Source organism: Haliaeetus albicilla, chromosome 1, assembly GCF_947461875.1.
Source record: "Haliaeetus albicilla chromosome 1, bHalAlb1.1, whole genome shotgun sequence".
Lineage (NCBI taxonomy): Eukaryota > Metazoa > Chordata > Aves > Accipitriformes > Accipitridae > Haliaeetus > Haliaeetus albicilla.
The window spans coordinates 65,290,961-65,315,094 of NC_091483.1; the positions used below are offsets into that span (position 1 = coordinate 65,290,961).

The window sequence follows — 24,134 nt, forward strand, 5'->3', positions numbered from 1 at the left end:
GAGGTTTGTGTTTTCTGTAGTAGTAAGCAAGGAATCTAGGTTCTTTCATTGGGCAAAATGAATCGAGAAACTGAAAAACATGAAACGGCACTAGTGAATGCTCTTCATAAAATTAATAGTTCAATTCCCAGATGTTCACATAAACCACATTAAAAACTATGTGATTATTTCTCTAAAACTGAACACTTCAAAGGAGTCTTAATAGAGCTTTCTCAAGTTAAACTAATGCTACATGAAACTGTAGTGATCACAAAGTTAAGATTTTGGAGGTCAAAGCTGAATCATACTATCTGTTCTACACAGGGTTTGTTCCTTGATTATTTGCTTTTTTGTGCAGTACGATGCATGTAGAATATTAGTGACAACTTTCTAGTGTTCTGGAATAATAAATCACTTAATAAATTTAACGAAACGATCCTCTCTTTCCTATTGAAGTTGATTGCAGAAAGTGTTCAGTCTGAAATCATGAAACTAATGCTGCAACAAGATTGTGTTAGCAATGACTTAAATGAATGAAATCACTGTTCAGTGATAAAAAAGTGATAGCTGTGTATTTCATTAAATTTTCATTCATGTTTAAAACTGTGCACTTCAAAATAGGTGGTTTGTGGTTTTCTTGATAAGAGGATAACAGATGCAGTGTGTAGCTTTCATTACGTTGAACTGACAAAGCCCAGTACTAGTGTCTGAGAAGACGACACTCTCAGTGTAGCAACTATTAAGCTACAAGAAAAATTGTCACTCTGGAAAGATATCAACTCTAGGCAAAAGCAAGCACAAAACACGTAAGCAACCAATTTAGACCTATAAAGCCATTATCTTGTGGTGTGGGTGGTTTTTTTTTTTTTTTTCTTTTTTTTCTTTTTTTTTTTTAATTAAAAAAGACCACTTTTCCTCTCTGCCTGCTTTGGCTGAAATGTTCTGGCTTCTGTATTTTGTTTTTTAGCTCCATAACAAATCTAGCAATGAGTGAAAGTGTGTCTGTGTATTGTAAATGTGTTTAAATGTTGTTTTAGTTTGTTAGTCGTAGTGATCAAGTTATGTAAAGTAAGATCATGTGTTGCTGTGCCTCCACTATCTTACAAAATGTCTGCTCTCACACAGTGTCCTGTGGGAGTTCAACCTAGTTTTTAGAACTGCTGAGGAGAGCGAGCTAGCAGGAGGTCTGATGAATCACTTCAAAGGATCTAATGGTCGTAAAAACTTAAGTGCTTGCAGTATCTGAATAAGTATCTCCTGAGCTTTAACTTTGTGAAAGAAAGGAAGATACTGGAAGTTGCGTGGCATCCTGCAGTAGTAGTGATGGTAACAGCTAGTACTGATATAGCTTGGTAACTTAGCACTTTCTTTGTCCTCTTAGATGTGCTAGGCAAGACTAGCTGTTATTGCAAGAAAGCTTAAGATTAAAGACAAAAAATGCTTTTACTAGTTACTGTTAATCAGAGTATTTCATTTATACTGGGGAGGAAGATGAAGTTGACTTAACAAGGAGCCTTTCTACTCTGCTTTCCTATCTTATCCCTTCTTTCCAAACTGCGTTCTATCTTCTGTTTCAGGAGTCTTAAGCATTACTAGTTAATATATGTGCAATATAGATAAATTTATAAAAATAGATACTATGTATATTTTAATATTCAACGTAACTTGTTCAAATTAATCTCTAAAACTCTTTGGTGTCTCAAACTCCTAATCTGATACTTAAAAACATTTTTAATGTAACCATTTCAGTAATTGCAAAACTGTAGTTAAAGCTAATTAGGTGTAATTTATTATTTTATGTAGCTTAGCATTAATATCACTTGTTTGCTTTCCAACTAACTTCATACTTTGATTTAGGCTTGAAAGATGTAGCGTAACTTCCTCAGGTTTCTTCTTAAATTTTGTGTATGTTTACATTCACTAATTATGGCTTTTAAGCAATGTGACATTAACAAATGACATCTGTATGTACAAGAGAGTCCAGTGTGTAAATAACTTTTTCCTTCTACCTTTGGAAAGTACTTGAATCGTACACAACAAGTTATGCAAATTCAAGTACAAGTTAAGTTGCTGGACCTTTGTGGACTAAGTATACTAACAGTATTGAGTGTCCTGATAGAAACTGGTGATTAAAAGCGGGACCAAAACCTTTTGACACTGCTCTGTGTCCTGGTTTCAGCTGGGATAGAGTTAACTGTCTTCCTGGTAGCTGGTACAGTGCTATGTTTTGAGTTCAGGATGTGAAGAATGTTGATAACACTGATGTTTTCAGTTGTTGCTCAGTAGTGTTTAGACTAAAGTCAAGGATTTTTCAGCTTCTCATGCCCAGCCAGCGAGAAAGCTGGAGGGGCACAAGAAGTTGGCACAGGACAGAGCCAGGGCACCTGAGCCAAACTGGCCAACGATGTATTCCATACCACGGGACGTCCCATCTAGTTTAGGAACTGGGGAGTGGGGGTGGGGAATCGCCGCTCGGGGACTGGCTGGGTGTCGGTCGGCGGGTGGTGAGCAATTGCCCTGCGCATCATTTGTACATTCCAATCCTTTTATTACTACTGTTGTCATTTTATTAGTGTTATCATTATCATTATTAGTTTTTTCTTTTCTGTGCTATTAAACCGTTCTTATCTCAACCCACGAGTTTTACTACTTTTTCATGATTTTCTCCCCTATCCCACTGGGTGGGGGGGGAGTGGGTGAGCGGCTGCGTGGTGCTTAGCTGCTGGCTGGGGTTAAACCATGACACTCTGTAATTGGTATTTGAAGATTCTGTGTATGGATGCATCCATATGTCAGTAGATCTGGAAAAAGCTGAGACTTTAAATAAGGTATATTCTGTAACAGCAAACTGAATGTGGGTTGACTAGTCTTTTAACATGGGAGTACTAGTTTAATTTGCATATTTAATGAATTGCAGGTGTTTTAGGAAAATGTGTTGTGCTTTTGTGTCAGCAGTTAATTGCATTGATGTTCCTGGCTTTTATCTGACTAATCTGCAGGTTACCTGTGAATGAAAGGTGTATGGGGAATTTTTTTTTGTGTGTTCAAGGAGTTCTAAGTAGCACGTTGTTTCAGGGTGGAACACCGTAATCCCAAATTAATTTCAAATTTTTTCCACTGAAGTAGTGCTTTCAATATATAGTAGTATTTTGGCAAGCTTAGGCCTTAAGTCTACTTAAGAAGAGACAAGCTGAGAGTAATAAGTAGCTGACTGGCAAAGTGATCAGCTAGGAGGAAGAGTCATCAGCAGGATTATCAATCTAGTCCAGCCACTGGCGTCATTGTAATTCTGAACAAATTGTTAGGGGTCTCTCAAATTCTAATTGTTAAACTGAAAACAATGATGACAGACTGCTCTGACTTTAAGAGGTGAAAGGTAAGTAGTTTTGATGAAGTGCTTGAACAGGTTTTGGGTCTTTCTGAGGTAGCTGATTAAACTTGCTAATAACGTGATTTAATGTGGTCGCTATTGGGATGAGAGCTAATGATATCTATAGACTGTTACACCGCATCTCTGGACATAAAATTTAAATGATGGTGAATCAAGCCTCAGAACTTGGATATCACCTTTGCTTTAATTTTTTGCATGAGACTTAACCTTCAGAAAGTTTATAAAAATTTAAGAATGTAACCTTAAAAATATGTAAAGGTGTTTGAATATCTGGTAATTTAAAAAGACAAATTTTAAATTAAATACATATTGTTCAGGATTTTAGCTGGAATGTATCGATAACTGCTTTATTCCAAACAGTATAAAAGAACATACTGTGCTGGCACAGTTATATAACCTTTGATTTAATATTATTTAACCACTTTGCCCTGTTTAGGCTTTTAAAAAAAGTTAATAAGCTGGAATTAACACATGATGTTAAAGGGATCCAGTGTAACTTGTCATTTTGTATCAGCAATGTGAGAAAAATTTTGAATCGTGGTTTTGTAAGGAAAATATTTGCTCTTCTGTTTCTTTTTCTCAAAAGTAACATTTGTTATATTGTTAATAGAGACATAGGGGAGTAGAAACAGTGGACAAAAACTGCTCTGATCTCAATAGAAGTTAATCCAGTTGATTTCAGATTGTCTTGTAAAAGTGTTGGAGCACAGGTCTGGGGGTTATTGATGAAGTGGAGGAAAGTTTGCTGAAAACTCCTGGTGCAGAGACAGAATCAGAGCTCTTCATCTTCAGGGCAAAGTAGTTCCATTTACTGTTTTATTTTCCGGCAGGTGGTTGTGTCCACTAATATTGCTGAGACATCATTAACAATAGATGGTGTTGTGTTTGTGATTGATCCTGGCTTTGCAAAACAGAAGGTAAATACTATTTTGTTTTCTGTTTCTTTACAGTAGGAAAGACACTGGAATCTGGTTTGTGTGGGTAACTCTTCCCTTTTTAAACATTGATAGGTCTTTTCCCAATTGAAATCTTAACCTTGGTTGTTTTGGGTTTTGTTTTATTTTTAACTTATGGTAGGCTTGCACTGAGTCTGCAAACTTTAGATATCTAGAGCAGTCCAAAACAGTGCAGTGCAGAAGAATTTTATTTTCAAGAAATTGAAATGTGAGAATTTTGAGAGTTAGCCTGGACTATGGATTTCCTAGATACTTCAGGAAGGGTGGTCTTGTACTGTGTGTCTGTGCTTGAGAATGCTCAAGTAAAACCAAGAAATAATATGAAAGTAAATAAAAATGGTGCTAGAAGCCATCTCTTCTTTTAAGTCATGTTAGCGTAGAAAACTCCATCACTAAAATGAGAACAGAGAAATGATACGTAGGGTAGTACTGTTTCTAGTCAGTATTTATCATGTAGTTTTGCAGCCCTGAAGATAGTCATTGTGCTTGTATTGTGCTTCTTGGAACATTATGGGATTTTCAGAGGAACTGAATTGCTACAGTCAAGCCAATAACTAAAGAAAGAATAAAATACAAATCTCAATCTTTAATTTTTTTGCTAATTATAACTGTCTTTGGCTACTTAAACTTTTCCTTTAATACTCATACACATTCTCAGCCTTTTAAACTTTTGCAAAATGAAAGATACAGCAGAATGTAAATACAGTCAATGCATCTTCATACACAAGTTTCAATCAGTGTTTAGGCTGAGGTTTTTTTTCACAAGTAGTTCCTATACTGGAAGAATACCTTCTGTAGTAAGAAATAAAGTTTTTGTACATATTTTATACCTATTCACACCTGGATGGTGTTAAAGCATGGACCAAAGAACATCTTCAACTGAAACTACTATCTGATTACTCCTTTTAATTTTTTTTTTAACAGTATATTCTTTTCCATGAGCTCTATTGAGCTGGCAAGGCTGCTGTTTATGTATGACTGCAATGGAATTTTTACAGTAAATTCCAGCATATATTTTGTATCGTGACAGTCTGCATGTACTCTTGAAAAACAGTCTTGCTTTGTCATCGGTCTGATTTTTACAGTTGTGTTCAACCTTAATGTTAGATTTTTCTGACCTCTAGAACATGATTATTCAGCCTTATAATTGTATCAAGACAACTTTTTTTTTTCATGGAATTATTTGAGCATCAAGGGTGTGTTTAGCTCTCTATAGAACACATTGGACACACTTCTGCTATGAAAATCTTCTCTAAAAATACACACACTTAAGGAGGACAGGGAGCCTGGCAAGAGTAGTTGTTAGCAAATGAATAAAAGGTAAATGTGGTTCTCTAGACAGTTGTATTTGAAGCGTTCTGTCACAGATCCAGAGGCTTTTGTAGCCATTTTTTTTTTTCTTCTTTCAGATACATACAACTTGTGACTTCCTAGGCAGAAGCAGTGTTTGAAAATAGGTTTAAAGCAGGGTTTTGGTTTTTTGTTTTGTTTTGTTTTGGGTTTTTTTTTGTTTGTTTGTGTCTTGGTTTTTTTAGATAGTTGTCTTACCCATGAGCAGTGGTCATTCTTTTCCTTCTTTCCTGCTCTGATTCCACTTTCAAATAGGTATACAATCCTCGCATCAGAGTGGAGTCTCTCTTGGTGACTGCAATTAGTAAAGCTTCTGCTCAGCAGCGAGCTGGCCGTGCTGGTCGTACTAGACCAGGCAAATGCTTCAGGCTTTATACAGAGAAGGCTTACAAAACTGAAATGCAGGTAAGATTACGTTTTTTAGACTGCGTGTATAGGAACATCTGGTCAATGCGGGTAGGCAAGTGCCGTGCTACCAAACAAAATCAGAATTTGAATGCTTGTGTAGTTTAAAGTGGAAGAACAAGTGTTCTGAATTTTCTTTCTTTCCCTCCCCTCCAGGACAACACATACCCTGAAATTTTGAGGTCTAACTTAGGATCTGTAGTATTGCAGCTCAAGAAGCTTGGTATAGATGATTTGGTGCACTTTGATTTTATGGATCCTCCAGGTATCTATTTCTATTTTATCTTGTCTACTGTAGGTGTTACGTTTTGACTTCTGAAATCTTTATTTTGGTGAACATTTTATATAACAACATGGGATGAATTCTTTTATGTTTATTTACTGTTTTTACTGTAATCCGTAACGAATGTTGCTTGTTTATCCTGGAATTTAGTGCTCTGTGTCTTATCAAAGCAAGTTTTTTATGTTTCTGTCTGCATAACAGCTTTTAATGGAACCAAGGAATCTACTGAATGCCCCTTACCTGCAGAGGATAAGACAAAATTATGGGCATTAGAAAATCTATTACTTGATGAGGTTTTTTTTACTTATCGCGTCGATTATACATTCTAATTGTGCATCAGTTAACAACTGTACATAAATTAAATTGGCTAGCATTTTTAAAGCTGAATACATGGGTTTGGCTCAAACTATAAAGCTAATGTGCATCTCCTTTCTAACAGTGTTAAATGCTCATATATACTTTAAAAATAAACGGGCTATATTGCTAATTAAAACCGTAGATCAGTCATGTATAAATACATCAAAGTTGGTTGTTTTTCTTCCCACTAAAAAAAATAATTATAATCTGTAAGCTTTTAAATAGCTCTTCAGAACAATTGCATTCTTTGTGCTGTGCAGCATGTATGATAGCTTTTGGATTTCTTTCTGTTTTGCTTTGTGGGTGAAATACATGCTTGCTATGAGGAATGCAGTATTAAGAGAACATTCTTACAGGCTCAGATATGTGAAAGACTAGATATCTAAAGTTGACATGGCTGAGATTTTAGGACTATTGATCTATTTTGTATGGAACAATGGAAAACACATCAGTGTGTTGAGGGGGAAAATGATATTACTATGATACTGAATATTTCAAAATGCCACTGCTGTCTGAATTTTGAAAAGCAGTAATCTTCAAATATTCAAAGCTTTTGATCCAGTTAAGAGCTATTCTAATGGGATTCTTCCCCCCAGCCCCTTACTCATGTCTGGATGTATAAAACTGAATTTGGTAACAATTTTGTGTTTGGAAGTCAGTTGAATAGAGAATGAAAAATAAGATGGCTTATAGTAGTATACTTCCTCATTTTTTGCTTATTCAGAGAAGTTTGATTAATATGCCTACCTAAATACTTTTTTCCTTCAGCTCCTGAAACTCTGATGAGAGCCTTAGAGCTTTTGAATTATCTGGCTGCTTTAAATGATGATGGAGACTTGACTGAGTTGGGATCCATGATGGCTGAATTTCCATTGGACCCACAACTGGCTAAAATGGTTATTGCAAGTTGTGACTACAACTGTTCTAATGAGGTCCTATCTATTACTGCCATGTTGTCAGGTAATAGCAGGGAAAGAGATACTAAACAAAATGCAGATCTTCAGTTTGGGGAAAATTGCGTTTTTCCACATCAAAACCAAACCATGTATTTCTAAGAAAATTAGGATTGTTTTTTAAACTTCATATAGGGGTTTAATCAATCATTATGGGTTTATGTAGACACCGTGAAGCTAATGAATAGTAACGTTAAGAAATTAACGTGCATAAAATGGTTGAACAGTTTGCTCCTAGCTTTAGTTAAAAGTGTATATATTTGAGTTTATGGGTGGTGGGGGGGGAATTAGGCTAGTAGAACAGAAACTTCTTTTTAGGCTCATAGTCAGGACCAGAAACATCAGCTCAACCACTCTGTTTTTAAGGCAGGGAAATCTGTTTTGTATTGTGCATTCTTCTGCACTTTGATAAATCCCAGTATTTCCAAAAGGATTACAGTGTAATTTATATTAAACCATAACCTCATACATGAAATGATGATAAATTTTTCAGTCATTAAGTGGCAAAGCTGAAGAACAGTCCTTACTTTTAAAGGGAAGAAAGAAACTTCGAGGGAGGATGTATAGTTATGAGAATTAATTTGTGTGCACAGCTGTACTTTGCTGCTGCATAATGTGAATAGCACTGCGTCAGAGCAGAGCTGCCTGTCGAGAGAGCTTGATGAGAGAAAAATGTTATCGAGCAAGCCTTGTATTTCATTTCCCAGCTATGCAGAACTGACTTTGTTTTATACTTAGTCGTCATAGGACAAGCAGCAAGATTTAGTCTGCTATGAAAATGGGCATGTTCTTACTCGTAACTACTCTTTTGGGTGTGAACCTTTTTACCAGGCTCTTACAGTGCAGGTGTACTGGTTACATGCTTGGTTGAATAGAGAGAAAAAAAAAATGTTTTGGCTAAGCGTAAAATCTGTTGCTTCAGTTTAGTCTTACAGTATATTTATATGAAAGTTTTTAAGAACAAGCTAAAATGTTTGTTGCAGAGTTATGACTGTTCAGACTCAGAGCAGATGGGCAGGGCAGAATTGTAATAATTTTTTTTTTTTTCATTAAATGGTAAGCTCAATTGCGGAGGTGGTGGTAGGTTGGTGCCTGTCTTCTCCCCCCCCCCCCCCCCCCCCCCGAACAGTAAGTCTAGGATTTTTGTCTGTGGTCTTCAAGTGATTTGGCTTACTCCTTTTTCTATTTAACTTTTCCCAGGCCATGATACTTTTTTTGTTTTAAGGCACAATTAATGTCATGATAAATAAGTTTTGGGGATTGAAGCCGGTTAAGGTATGGGTTGTAACTAAAAATCCTGCTCTTAAAAAAACCCATAGTCCTACTATTTGTGAGGACTATTTTCCAAAATAAGCACTTTTTTAAACCAGTGGCATGACTGTATGTTGTGGTCCCTTAAGTACACATAAAGATTGTCAAGCTCTGGATAGCAAACCATCTATTAATAGTTTGGACTGAACTGAAATCTAGGTACCAGAAAAGAGCAGAGAATAGTGTTGAATAAATGAGCAGATTAAATGATTGTACTTTGTTTTAGAAGAGCTGTGGTGTCTTGCTGTGGGGTAGAAAGTGCTATTACTTATTCAAAACAGTGAGTTAAGCCAGTGATAGAATCATTTGGAATTTACTTTTATTAGTCTGAGTTAGAAATTAAAATACACTTTGTTATCTCTATTTTCAAATGCAGGACCCAAAATACAGGGTGTTTATTTTGCACCTGCATTTCCAGTTGCTTTAATGCATTGGTCTTTCTTGATTTGTTACCATGTGATTCACTGTTGCAGTGTATATTTTTTTTTTCTCAAGTTCCATCCAGTATTCAACTCAACGTACTTTTGAAATGTAGTGTTTTGGGGCTTTTATGAGAATTTAAGAATAAAATGAAGTAAAACCACATAACACCTCACAAAAAGGCCCTCATCTGTTAGGGACAGATGAGGTGCAAAGAGGTGTTCTCATGAGATTGGTGGGCTTCATTTATGAGAAGGCTAATGTGGTCCTAAGCAGCTGGAAAAAGATAAATGGTTTGTAGCATCTTGCTTAGCATTAATTTTATTAACATTTAACCTCTTAAAAATTACATCTACTTAAAACCAAACGGATTTTTTTTCCTCCGGTAGATCTCTATAAAGTGAAAATCTCTTATAACTACTTCCAGCATCTTGTGAATTAGTATCGATATTACAAACCTTTAAGAATGTTGAGAGACCATGAATTAAGTTGGCTGCAATACTATTTGTGGTCTTTGGTAGTCTGTATTTGGAAAGGGAATGTTAAAACACAATTTTGGGATTCAAGACAGACTAAGTCAGATTTATGTAAGAGAATATAATGATAGAGAAAGCTCATCACATTGCGATTTTTTTTTTTTTTTACAAGTAGTGCCAAAGGACGGTTTAACCTTCCACCACTACCGCTACCATCACAACCTATAGACTTGTATTAGTACCTTCATTCACATGTTTCTGTATACCAGTGCTGATAACAATACCATCTGGGTAAGAGGACTTGACTACACTAGTGTGTTCTGTCTAGTAGCAGATTTGTGATAAAACTCATGTTTGTTTAGACTGCTAGTGCAGTACAGTTTCAGAACTATCTTCTTCACTCTGTCCATAGAGGGTTTCTGAGAAAGCAAATTTGCAATTAAAGTGTGTTGTTACATGGGGTACTAGCTCCTGGTAGAGCTATCAGCACTGGCTCTTGAACTAAGATCTGTTCAGCCTTCCAGTATACATAGGCAATCTTGATGGCCTTCAGACTAGAGATTTTGATGCCTACATATAGTTCTATTAAAATAATCAGGTACTCTGTAGCTTTGAAACCCTCTTGTCTTACAGATGTGGTTAGGTGTTGATGTACCAAATCAAGGTAGTAAACAGTCCAAGATGCAGTTGGAGGCCATCCTGCCCTGCCCTATGCTCTGTGAACTGACCTAGCTAGGCCTTGTTCCTCTATCTGTGAATGCGTGACTCATCGATATGGGCGTTTGTGTTGGGCCCATACCAACCTTGTTTAGTCCCACAGTGTTTTGTTCGCCCCACGGAAGCAAAGAAAGCAGCAGATGAAGCCAAGATGAGGTTTGCCCACATAGATGGAGATCATTTGACGTTGCTGAATGTCTACCATGCTTTCAAACAAAGTAAGTGTGCACCTGTTTTAGCAAAATTATTTGTAATACTTTGTCCTGCCAGCTTTTGTTCCTGGGTTCCAAGGACAGTTGAAAGGCTTGGGCTTGTTTTTTGACCCACTGTACTGTAATCTTAAATATTTTTTTTAAATATGTAAAAGATTTAAGTACTACTTTCCTTGGGCGGGGGGGGAACAAAAAACTAGCCAAAAGATCATGTAATAAACCGATGAGTATAGAGAGAAGCCAGGCTTTTAAATCAATGCTGAGTAACCTTGGACAGAAGGAAGTAAGTGTTCCTATAATTAAGAAATCTTGGAAGTTTGTTATCTGACAGTAATTACAGAAAAATCTGCTTAATTGCTTAGTAATTTTTCAGGGAGAGCGGTGCAGAAAATACTGTGAATTTGGAGAAGGAATATGTTCCTAGAACCAAAACCTTTTTAATCCTAACTTTTTAATATAGTTAGGAATTCTGTAATAAGGCCTTGGGATGGATTGATAGGCAAAGGGGTGATGCATCAACAAGAAGTAACTTAGAGCTGTACAATAAATTTATTTAATTTACCTCATTTCTATGTATGGATTTTAGGGAAAATGTATGGTCGTCCTCAGCATAGGTAAGCATATTTTAGCAGCTTGAAAAAGATGGGAATGAACAGGTGAAGCTAGGAGTTCTCTTGAAAAATGTCTGTGCAGGTGGCACACTTCTTTAACAGTGACTTGTCCTGGCGGCAAGTAAAAAGATGACTCGTAACCACCAGCCAGGTTAAATTAAGTGCTCCAGTTGTATTTTCTTGTAAGCAAACAAAAAAGCAACAATCTTTTATCCTGAGTAAAACCAAACACAACTCAGTGCCCCTTTCTGTTGCAGCTTTGATCTAGGAATTTGCATTGGAACATTCTAACACTGTATCATTATGTGGCAATCCAAAATAAGGCTATCTTCAGAGTAGAAGTCCAAACAAAAGTATTCAAAACTGTTCAAAACAATAGCCAAGAGACTTCTACTAAACACCTGTGAATTGAAGACATCTGTTGCTTGTTTTTTTCTATTAGCTTTTTAGTTAACAGGATCCGGTATGTCTTGCAGACATTTTTGTGTGTGCATGTTTCTGGAAGCTGCTGCTTTCATGCTCAGGTTACTGAAAGATGGAATTATTTGGGGAATAATCTCTTGTTCAGTTTCACTGTGAAATTGAGTACGGTTTTTGGGATTCAGGATCAGAAGACAAAATGCTGCTACTGTTTGTATCTAGAACAATATAAAACAGTTATGGGTTATCTAAAATGCACAGTTCAAATGGCATAGAAAGTAACATGCTATGGTACTTAAATTATGATTCTACTGTATAGTGTACAAGAGTGTCAGTGTTCATACTTCATTTTAAATATATTCTGTAAGATAAAGCGCAGAAAGAATTTAAACTTTCCTCAAATTATGTAACCTTCCTTCTTTTCAATGCAAATTAAGAATAGTCTTTCTCTGTACAAGAGATACTTTGTATTCATTTTTAAGGCTGGTTTTGTTAGATTATTAAACTGATATCACTTGAGCATCACTTGAAAAGTAACAGAATTGGTAGGGAGAACTGGGTTTCCTGGTGTTAAACATGCAGGTTTTTATCCTGACAGAATGGCTTAGGCTTAGTGTCTTAACAGATTTCTTATTAGAGCAATCAGCAGTAGAAACAGTAACTTAAGAGTACAGAGTTCTGTTACTGACACTGTATTTTGCCAGTCACCTACACTTACTTAAACTGCTGTGAGGTGCATCACACTTAGTATTAGATTAGCTCTTAACTGTTACTTGAATGCTTAACTTAAGGAGGGTTTAGTTTCTCAAATACAATATAATTACGTACAATCTTCTTTTGTGTTCATTGCACACTACAGTTAAAAGATTGTGCAGTGTTCCTTATGTTCAGTTACATTTTACACTGCAGTTTTGAAAGATGATTTTTCTAGTTGCAGGGTGTGATTTTTGAAATGTGCAAAATTTATTGGTGTGGTATTTCAGCAAAACATCAGCAATTGTGTGTATGTTATGTTGGTGAGGGGGGAAAAAAGCTAATTTTCTTTTGTCCTGACCACATGTTTCCTGAAAAGAAAACAATTTGGGCAAGTTATCTAAAGCAAGAAATTGACTGAATAAGAGCTGTTGTTGTTTATAAAAGTTTATGGGTATTTTTTTCTGGTTCATCTGACTGATCAATTGGATATTTGGTGTTTTATTTACTTGTTCTAATTGGATGAAATACTCATTTTTGATTCATGTTTTTAAATATTGCAGATCATGAGTCGGTTCAGTGGTGTTATGACAACTTCATTAACTACAGGTCCCTGATGTCTGCAGACAATGTACGCCAACAGCTGTCACGAATCATGGATAGATTTAATTTGCCTCGTAGAAGCACAGACTTTACCAGCCGAGACTATTACATCAACATAAGAAAGGCATTAGTTACTGGGTATTTCATGCAGGTATGTGTGTGTTCTTGTAGGGAACATAGTTCAGTGTTTATGTGGCTTTTAATGTTAGTATGTTTATTATGATTGATCAAAACTTTATGAATGATACTTAAATTATATATGGGTAATTATATTACCACCTAGCCTTTGTCAGGTTGCTTGGTTATTACTCAAGTAGTACTTTCTTTAGTCAAATCTTAGTTGGAAGAGAAGTTGTAAGCAACCTTACTAGTATCAAAATACTGTTTCTGGCATGACCAGTCAGGAATTGACTGCTAACTTCTGAATAGATAAGGAAGTAACTTCATAAGAAATTTCAAAGTAACTGCAGAATATGTAGTTCTTAAATTATTTGTAATCTGATATGAATAGGGTAAGTATAGTTGTATATAAATATTAATTATATGTAATCCTTATAGAAGGGGGGGTCTTTTCTTTTGCATATTTTCCATATTTATATTTCACTTTTAAATTACATGAGTCACAAGTACTGTAGCAGGTCTGTAATCTCAAAATGTATGCTGTTTGTAACTCATTTGCCTCTTGTACCAGGATGGTATGGAAGCCAGCTTCCACTGCTACCTCCTGGATGCTTTGCATTTTGAATTAAGCATGCCTCTGAGCTAGAATGCAGGCTGTGTTTTTTTTCTTCATTGTGTTTTGTTTTGGTTTTTGGGGTGTGGGGTTTTTTTTTGTTGTTGTTGTTTTTTTGGCATAGTCCCTTTGTGCTGTGTTTTTTCTCTTCAGCATTCATCCCTGGGGCTAGAAGAATCTCTTTGCTGGCTCTTGTAGACGCAGGGGTCCAGAACCTGTAATGGGAGTGGATCTTCATCCTCATTGACTTTGGACTGTTGGGATAATGTTTTTCCCAGCCAACATGTGTTCTGACACATCTTGGCAATGCCTCTTCTACAGCCTAATATCTCACTTCTGGAGAACACAACTTTGTTATCCTTAAGAGGCTGACCAGTGGCCATGGCATTTCCTAATTTTTCACTTGAGCTATGCTCTAGTGGTATTTGAGCACAAAAGCTTTCCAGTTGAAAAGGGAACCATTGTTTAGTGCTGTGCAGGTTAGAATGGCAAGCAGCTTGAGAGGCATGCACTTACCACATCCTGACTGGGGCACAGACTTGGGTACCACATACATTTAAACCCCTCTCCCTGCCCCACTGAGGAATCAGTGCCTTCCCCAGAGCTAAGCCAGTCAGTTGGTAGCAGAAACATGTTTGTGAGTTTTCAGAATACAGGAAATTTTCAGAATATTTTCAGAATATCAACGTCAGTAACTACATTTTGCTGTAATGCAAATGGGAGATTAAGGCTGTTGGCTGCTTCTAAATATTAAAATGGTTCTAAAGACTGACTTGCTGTAACCCTTCAGACAAGCAGGCTAGTCGCTGTTCAGTCCTTGCTTTTGGGACATGTTTTCCTCATCCTGGGGGATGGTTTAGTATGCATTCCCACCTACACCTTTAATTCTGTAAATGTTTTGCAAGACAAAGAACAGTTCTGCCCAACAGTCCTTGTTGGGCCCTAGCTGGTTCAGGCAGGTCCGATTGCCACAGTTGCACTTTTGCTTGTCAAGAGCACCCTATGGGTTCCTTCATTTGCTTGGACCTATAGGAGGTCACGTCCTTGGAAGTTTGTGCATTGTCAGTTTGTTTTATGTTACTCAGAGTGAAACTCTTCCTGTAATAGATGTTTTCCTGCTGTGGATGTGGAACTGCACTATCAGTGCAGGTAGCTTTTTGGTCTCTACTGTCCAGGAATTAAAGATCTGACTTGATATTTTTGCTGTGAATAGAGTAGTAGGCTCACACAGATGAAAATGAAAGCCTTTCCAGAAGCCTCCTTGGGCTTCCATGGTCAATAGGTTGTTTACCACCTCCCTCACCCAATATACCTAGTTGAGTTTTTGGGCTGAATCAAGAGGCAGCTATGGCAGACCTGTTGAAGGTATTTGGAGAGGAAGCCATTTCAACAGTTTCTCTTCTCCTTTGACGTGTTTGAGTCCATTTTATTTTGAGTTTCTTTGACTTTAACCTCCATGATAGTGTGATAGCTGTTTGACCTTGACTCTGTACCTTCTGTCATGAATTCCCATGTTGCTTTAAGTAACCTTCAGTAGAAAACGTAAAAATACTTATAAAAACTTACAAATACCTAGAAGAGATGTTGCTTACCTGCAGCTGAATTACCTAAAAATGTAGTCTGTATGCACATTGTACCCTCTCTAAGCAGATATTCAGGCTCTGGCATTTGGGGGCTCGTGTTCAGAAAACCTGAGTAATTAAATGCATACATCATTCTTTGTCCTCTTAGTACAGAACATGTGAGGAATTCCAAGTCTGAGCACTTGCAAAGTGTGTGCAGGTACTGTAGATGGTCTCTGCATGTAAAGTACTAAGGTCTATGGGCAACACATGGCAGAAGTTGATTCTTCAAATTCCTTAAGTTTAAAAATGCAGTGTGAAGTGTAAAAAAACAGTAGTAGCCATTGTTCTGAAATAGTTCAGAATTGGCTGCATTGTTTTATACTTTGGTGATTGCATAGTGTCCCAAAAACAATCATAAAATTTTACTGTAGAAATTCCTGTACTAATCAAGACCTGTGGTTGATGTCAGACAGTGAGCCTGTATTAACTATTGAAATAGTACTAATTATATAGTTAGTACCAAGTACTGTAAATTTGCCTGCCTTCAGTTGCGTGTCAGTGACTGATAAGTGTGGAATTTCTGGTGATGAATTATGTCTTTACCCTTAATATTTAAATACAAATTTGAATTCCAGTAAATCTGCCATAGATGGGCAAAGGGAAGAGTAAAATAGTTTCAAACTGCCAACAATTCTGTGTGTAGAAAAACTTCTGTAAGGATAGATACTGACAAGACGTTAAGTGTCTCATAAAATTTCTGAGCTGTGTCCCTGGTTTCTTCTCGTTTTTAGAGTGGTAAACTTTTGTTGGATTTTTTCAGTAAATATTTCTGTATCACACATCAGAATCTGCAATGTATATATAAAACGGAGCAAGAGTGATGCTTGCAAGATTGCTAAGAAACTGCTCATTGAAAATAAAATACCTCAGAGAAATAATGCTTTCTCAATACTTTAGTGCTAGACATCTACCTTAAGAAAGGAGAGGGATTGGAAAATTGTACCAGTATAACAATCACAATTTGGTAACAAAACTCAAGAACTAGGTATAGGTGATTATTTACTCAACAGAAGTAGAAAAACTAAGCTTATAAATTTTTAAGTCTTAATAGATATGTAGCTGAAATAATTATGTGGTAAAGATGAAGCAAAAAATAATTATACTACAGGAAATAAGGAAACTGTTGAATTGGAAAAGGTAAGCAAATAACAAAGTATCTTTAAGATGGGTCATCTTCTTTGTGATTTTTTTTTCGAGACTGATATTGCCAGTTGTCTTAAAGAACTTAGGTTTTTATAATTGTATTTCCAATCTAGTAGTGAAGGCAGAACAAAAATTGATATTTCAAAATTTAAGGCAGAATTTAAAGGTGCAACAAAGTCCTGTGGTGTCTTCAAATCAAGCTTGGTATCTTTTTTTGGAAGATATGGCTTAGTCAAACACAGAATATATCAGGGTCACTCCAGAGGATGAAATTAAATGACCTGTGCTGTACAGGAAGTTGGATGTCAGATGATTGGAGTACTAATTAAAATCTCATTCTTGCTGCTACTCAGTCTTTGGTGCTATTTTTTATATAGAATGATGTATATTTTTGAAGTCTTTACATAATCAGGCTCCTACAATAATAGAATGGTAATAAAATAAACCTATGACATGAAGGTGGTCACTAGTGCATTTAATGGTATTCTTTTAGCTCTTTAAGAATGCAGAAGAACAGTTTAAAACTTTTTAATACCTTCAGAAACACTGTTGCATGCTCTGCAAGCAGAAATTTCAAAAATCCAAGGAACTGACATTGCTCCTCTGGTGCATACTAGCATTCTTTTTTTGAAAAGAAAGACAAAACCCAATCATTTCTCTAAACTGCCTGCCAAAATTTGTAGCCTTGAATCTAAAAAAGGTTGGATCTTGTGATGCTACTCCTGCTCTTGCCCTTTTAAGTGATTTGTATTTACAGTGTTTGACATGTTTGACTAAAGACCCTTGGTTGGGCCCTCTGGGTTCAGTGGTGTGATAGATAATAAATAACCACAACCACACTTAAAATTTCAGAGGAGGGCGTGTCATACTTAATAAAATTGTGACATCCTTGAAACCTCTGTTATGAGAACTTGAACTGAAACCTTTTCCTATGGTGGCATGTGCCATGGTGGACGCTGTTTCCATGTGGGTTTGTCATGTTGATAAAATCATTATAATTGTCTCTAAATCATCAGTAGGTGGGCTTTCTCGGTCTGCAGAGTAACCTGTTGCAGAGATGCATGGGCTGGCTTGGTTCTTCATGATCCTTTGAGTCATGTTCGTGTAGCTCCTTATGTTGTGTAGTCAATACTGCTAATAGCTTTTTCCCTAATGTTTTATACTAATACATGACAGATTCCTTGATGATCTTGGGGTTCAAGTGTGTTCCCTAGTGTCTTGCATACTACCACTACTCATTGAAAAATGAACCCATTTCCTAGACATGCTTTGTATGATTCTGTGGAAGCTCATGCTTTTTATACTCTGAAAAACATCATAGAATGGTTGAGGTTGAAAGGGACCTCAGGAGGACATCCAGGCCAACCACCACTACATTGTATTTTACAGGCACTGGAATTGGTTGCATGCCAGGGGTTCGAAGGAGCTTAAGCATATATGCTGCCTCACCTGTGTCCTTGTTAACTCCCTTATGTCAACTGTGCTGCTTGCCTGAGCCCATTCTAAATTCTTCTAGCGTAGTGATCTGGCAAGCCACTTACACCTTCAGAGAAGAAGCAGAATTGGCTCTCTGTGTTGAAACAGCTCAGGCCAGGACGGAGCAGGAAGATGTAGTAGCTGACAGATCATCATTGCTTGCTGTGGAGCCATAGCTTCACGGTGCATATTTCATGATAGCGTTGCCATTACTGAACCTGAAATTCTTTACCAATCCGTGTGCTAACAAGCATACTTAATAGAAACATCTAAATAGGATAAATACTGTAGCTCAGTGTTAGCTCAGGATCGAAATAAGTCACAATAGTGTGTAACCACTTAAAGGTGACTTATCCCTGATATCCATGTTCTAAGGAAACTTTTTTTTTTCTTAATTTGGGTTATTCCAGTCCCTGTTCTTCTCTGGAAATTAAGACCTAACTATACTTTTCAGTAGCATTTCTTTTTTTTTTTTTAGTATGCTTAAATAGTTATGTCAAAATCTTTTTACTTCAGAATTACACAAAGTAAACAAGAAATACAACTCTTTACTATCATTATAACTGACATGGAAAAGGAAATTGTATGTATTTGGGAAAGCTAGATGATAAGACTTTACTATTTTAGTATATCTAAGTGAGACTGAGGTGCTAAAGATAAATTGTCTTGATTTAAATTTAACAGCACACTGTTTTCTAGAATGAAACCTAAATAAATAAATAGTTTGTCTTTTTATAGGAAGAACAGAAACAGATAAAGCACCCAAATATGTTTGTAGGCGTGTTTTTGATCTGAAAAATGAAGTCGATTAAAAAAAACAAAAAACAACAAACCACCTTCCTTTAAAAAAAAAAAAAGCATAATCCCACAGCAACATATGTGCTGTGATTGTGCTAGGTCTGTGACAGATGAGTTTCTAGTCTAGTCTGGTTTGCAGCTACAGTGCTATTTGATTTTGCAAACATTGGATTGAGTTGAAAGAAATTAAGCCTAAATCGTTACAGACAGTGCACTGTTAATCTCCATTTAAAAGAGCCTCTCTTGGCTCCCCAGACTTGAAATGAAGTAGCAGTGTAATATCTAAAATCTTGGGTGAAAAGATTTGCAAACTATTGAAATACTTTGTTCCACTCCTAAAACATGTTCTGGATATTAATGTCATAAAATATAAGAGAGAAGCACACTCAAAATAAGTAGTTTGGTACTAAGAGATATTCTGACTTAAAATTGCAGGTAGCTATTGCTTTAGAAGTCCTGCAATTTTAACCTAATCAAAAAAAAAAAAAAAAAAGGTGAGCTATACCTAGGAATTAAGAAAACAAGGAAGTACACAGCCTGTATTAAAGGAGAACAGCTAATGGTGATCTGATAAAAAATGTCTTTCAGACATCTTTCAGCCATTGTCCATCCTGCTTAATCTTTTTACAGTATTTTTGTGTCTGTATATACATGCAATGAAGTAAGTGCTGAGGTCATCTTGAATTGCCAGTATCAAAAGGTTAATTTTAGTTACCTGTTCTGTTAGATTAACTGTTCGTACAGAGGATATCCTCCTAAGGATAACTGTCTGCTTTACCCAATCTTAATGAGCTAGGTATCAGAGCATCTCAGCGAGGTAGGCATTATTCCCTTTCACAGAGCAAGAAGCTTAGTCAGAGAGAGGTTAATTGATTTTCACCAAGGTCACAGCAGAAGTGTGTTGCTGAACCTACATTTTCCAGCTCTGAAGCTCATGCTGTAACAAGACTGTTCTTATTTCTGACATACTAAACTTCCTATTCTTACTGGACTGGCATTTTTTTCAGGCCCACTGTGTGAGAGGATTTGCAGAATAATATGTGCATCAGTAAAATTACTACTGAAACACTGCACTAATAAAAACTTGAAAGGATAACATGGTGGCTTACTGGTCCCACAATAGCTGCTGCAACGAAGTGCTTGAAGCAAATGTCTGTAGTAGACCACAGTTGACTTTGTGTGATGTTACAAACCTGTCCAATAGACATTTCTTTCCAGTGCTTCTGTTTGCGTTGCTGCTGTTCTAGTAATGATTCTTCTTTTTGGGTAATAACTATTTCTGTATATTGCTTGAATTGTATATTGGAATATACATTTACCATGGCAGTTTGCAAAAACATCTGGCATCTTGATTGTGTCTCTTAAAAAAACCTGAATAGTTGAAGTGGTCAAATAATGTGCCAAATTTAGATGAGGCTTGAAAGTTGGGCTAGTAGATTTTGTATAGAACACTTACCAGTCAGCTTTAAATCACTTCATTTAAAAATTGCCTGTGTTAATGAAAGAATGTCTTTTTACTTAGGTGGCACATTTGGAACGAACAGGGCATTACCTAACAGTAAAAGATAACCAGGTGGTGCAGTTGCATCCCTCCACTGTTCTTGATCATAAACCAGAATGGGTGCTCTATAATGAGTTTGTCCTTACAACAAAGAATTACATCCGGACATGTACAGACATCAAGCCAGAATGGTAAGCCAGAACTCTTAAAACAGTCATGACCTACTGTAAAGCTCTTGTTTTTCTTTTTCCTTTCTTGAAATTGAGGTAATTCCTTTCACTTTTCCTGAAGCTAATGTTATTAAAATGGTTTGGGGAACAGCAATGGCATAGACTTGAGATCTTGTAGATGACTAAAGGTTTTCTTTGTGGATACACATTTCTGTTTGTAGGAGTTGTGTGTGAAACTCAGATGCCCAGGCTCTGTATGCAGTGCGCAGAGAGATGCTTGACTTAAAACCAGTTACTTTAGTAAGCCTGTTGAGAAGAAGCTGCTTGGAGATGCTAGGTTTGGGGCTATGTCCTAGCACCCATTTTTATACTTAAGAGGTACCAGTAGATGCCTTTGCTCTCAAGAACTGGGACCTCTCTTCGCAGTAGGTGTCTAATTTTTCCAGAAGGATCTGAACAGGATTCACTGCCACACGAAGGCACACGGTGGTAATACCGGTACAACCTGCCTTGTTGTAATATTTAATTTGTCAATAGCGTGTATAACAAGGAAATCGGAGGCCTGATCCTCTGCAGACAAGCAGAGATCTGAGTCTTCTTGCCTATCTTTAAAGTTGTACTTAAACTGCCAAGTTGTAAGCTTTGGGGATGTGGGATGCTTTTCAACTGTTGAAATTGTGTGCTGTTGTGCAGAGAGTTTAACAATTTGTAAGCCAGGAAACATAGCACGTGTGTACTGTCCGTAGTATTTTAATGGAAAATACATGTTTGAATCCTTCCTTAGAATTCTTTTTCTCAGCAAGCGCGGTATAGCCTAAAGCAGGATCCTGTGGCCTTGGTTGCATTTTCAAGCTTAAAATGGCTAAGGCTGAACTGTATTTTCAAGCAAACTGGTATTTAGCCACAGTTCTGTGGCTTGTGAACTTTGACATTAAGCAGCAGCTCTGACTGGATGGGGGCTACTATGGCACGTACTGAAGCAGCAGTGTGGGTCTGTAAGGGACATATGGCTGAACAGGAGCATCTTGTGAGACTGGAGTGTGTGCTTTTTTGCTTTGGACTTGGGCACTTGCACAGGATGGGACTGAGATTTTAAATGTGTGTGCATGTGTATAAATTTCCAATAATCTTGGAGTCGCAGAATGAGCTGAAAGTAGTGGATAATTTCTGTTTCCCTCGGTTGTAGAATTTCTGTAGGATGCATCTGAAAGTTTGAGTATTAGTAACAAACTTTTCCTTTTTTGACAGGCTGGTGAAAATTGCCCCTCAATATTATGACATGAGCAATTTTCCACAGTGCGAAGCAAAGAGACAGTTGGATCGCATCATTGCCAAACTTCAGTCCAAGGAATACTCACAGTACTGAATTTGTGCTTTGAACTGAAGTTATTCAGAGGACAGCTTTAAGAGATGAAAGGATTCAAAGTTCAAGTTGTGCTCTTCACTTTGGTTCAATAATGGCCTTTATTTGAAAGCTTTTTAATTTTTCTTTACAGTAAATATTCCATTCTGATTTCATAAATTAAACATTTATGCCTCCCTTTTGTGTTGACACTGTAGCTCATACTGGAAAAGCTGATCAATGTTTTGCAGTTTATTGAAAGTAGTTCTATATATAACAATGTTATAAGCATTTCTTTAGAAATGGTTGAAAATGCTTCTAAAAATGTGATTATCGACCATGGTATGCATGATCGTTGTAATTGTTGACATTCCTTTTAGAAGTTGTGAAATGTTACAACTTGTGCTTATGTAGACACAATCTTCAGCTTCAGTACAAAGGTACTGACTTCAATAAAGTCTATTTATACTAATTTTGTGCCACAGTATGTCAGTATTTCTATTGTTTTGATCAAAACATGAGAAGCCATTTATTCTCCCATTAAACTGCCATTTTATTGACATGGCAGTAGTTTCATATTTTAGTATTAAAAGTGCAGATGCTTAAGCAGCACAATTACGATGACATCAATATAATGCATACAATGTTGATCCCTTGCAAACTTGTTTAAATTATGTAGGAAATTGTTTTAAAACTGAAATGCATGCAGATGTTTTTGGAGAATGCTTTCTTCAAACATACTCCTACATATTTCTTGGACAGAACTGTAATAATATGTCCTGTAAAGTGAAGTGTCTGTGGCCAGTTAGAAATTACCCTGCTGGGCAATGTTCAGATACAGTTTAAGATCAACACAAATAATAGCATAAATGACACTGTAGGTCAAATTACATTGCACCATTGTAGTTTTGTGGTGATTTTTAGTGAAACATAACAGCATTTTCAATTTGGGAAAATTTTTTTTCACTTTTTGAAAATTGCTCGTCCCATGTGGAATTATACAGTAAGACTTGTTCAGAGGGCTGGAGCACCTCTCCTACGAAGACAGGCTGAGAGAGTTGGGGTTGTTCAGCCTGGAGAAGAGACGGCTCCAGGGAGACCTTATAGCAGCCTTCCAGTACCTAAAGGGGGCCTGCAGGAAAGCTGGGGAGGGACTTTTTACAAGGGCATGTAGTGATAGGACAAGGGGTAATGGCTTTAAACTGAAAGAGGGTAGATTTAGGTTAGATATAAGGAAGAAGTTCTTCACTGTGAGGGTGATGAGGCACTGGAACAGGTCACCCAGAGAATTTGTGGATGCCCCATCCCTGGCAGTGTTCAAGGCCAGGTTGGATGGGGCTTTGAGCAACCTGGTCTGGTGGAAGGTGTCCCTGCCCATGGCAGGGGAATCGGAACTGGATGGTCTTTTTAAAGGCCCCTTCCAACCCAAACTGTTTTGTGATTCAACATATTTGGTCAGATTTTAGTTTTTCTTCTTGGAATACACTGAAATTTGGCCCTCATGGCAAAGGGAAGCTGGAACAGCTTTTGCTGAAACAGGTTCCTCTAGAACGGGAGCTGTGTGCTGTCATGCTGTAAGACTGAAGCAAAAATGGGTTATGTTTGGAGAGCTGGCACCTAACCTCAGTTAGACTAATCTTAAGCACTGATGTTTGGGGTATCCTATTTAGATCATAGCAGTTGGCTATAAAATTACTTGGAATCAAGTAATCTGAGTATTTTCTAATTCCAACTTTTTTTTTTCCTAAATTGCCATTTATATGATGGGGGCTGGAGAAGTTCTGAAAACTTTTTTTTTGTTAGCAATGAAGACAGTATTGTGAAGAAAAACATGTCTTAAGATTAAAATTTGGATTTATAATACGCAGTGGGACTTGTGAGTCTGCCTCAAGTGTAATCAGCAAGTGAGGGAGTGGGGGATCTCCCCTGCTTCAGGCATTGTGGGATGGGTCTGGACCTTCCTGCCCTATAAAATAATTTTCAGTAGGAAGGAGGGAGGTTGACTCTTCATAAAATGTTGAACTGGATTAAGTGTTCTGACTGCAGTTACGAGACTTTTTATTTAAAACAGGGGTCCTGAACTTCTTAAGCAATTTGAAGCAATTTGGTTTCGAACTAGTATTCCTAAACATACAAATGTTTGTTTTACAAATTCCTGCTCTGGGGTAACTCGAGTTTGATATATGGGGTTTCACAATGGCTTGCTTAT

At 36.9% G+C, this 24,134-nt stretch overlaps 1 protein-coding gene across 1 annotated transcript in view; it reads left to right on the forward strand.

Moving 5' to 3' along the window:
• The window catches only part of DHX15 (DEAH-box helicase 15), a 47,822-nt gene extending 25,425 nt beyond the window's left edge, over positions 1–22,397 (forward strand). Inside the window, exons 7-14 of the mRNA XM_069792597.1 lie at positions 4,201–4,287; positions 5,932–6,081; positions 6,238–6,346; positions 7,490–7,681; positions 10,694–10,816; positions 13,098–13,288; positions 20,435–20,604; positions 21,832–22,397. Of these exons, the coding sequence (XP_069648698.1) occupies positions 4,201–4,287; positions 5,932–6,081; positions 6,238–6,346; positions 7,490–7,681; positions 10,694–10,816; positions 13,098–13,288; positions 20,435–20,604; positions 21,832–21,949 (1,140 nt within the window). The 3' untranslated portion in view covers positions 21,950–22,397. The remainder of the gene's footprint in view (positions 1–4,200; positions 4,288–5,931; positions 6,082–6,237; positions 6,347–7,489; positions 7,682–10,693; positions 10,817–13,097; positions 13,289–20,434; positions 20,605–21,831) is intronic.
• Positions 22,398–24,134: the final 1,737 nt, after the last annotated feature.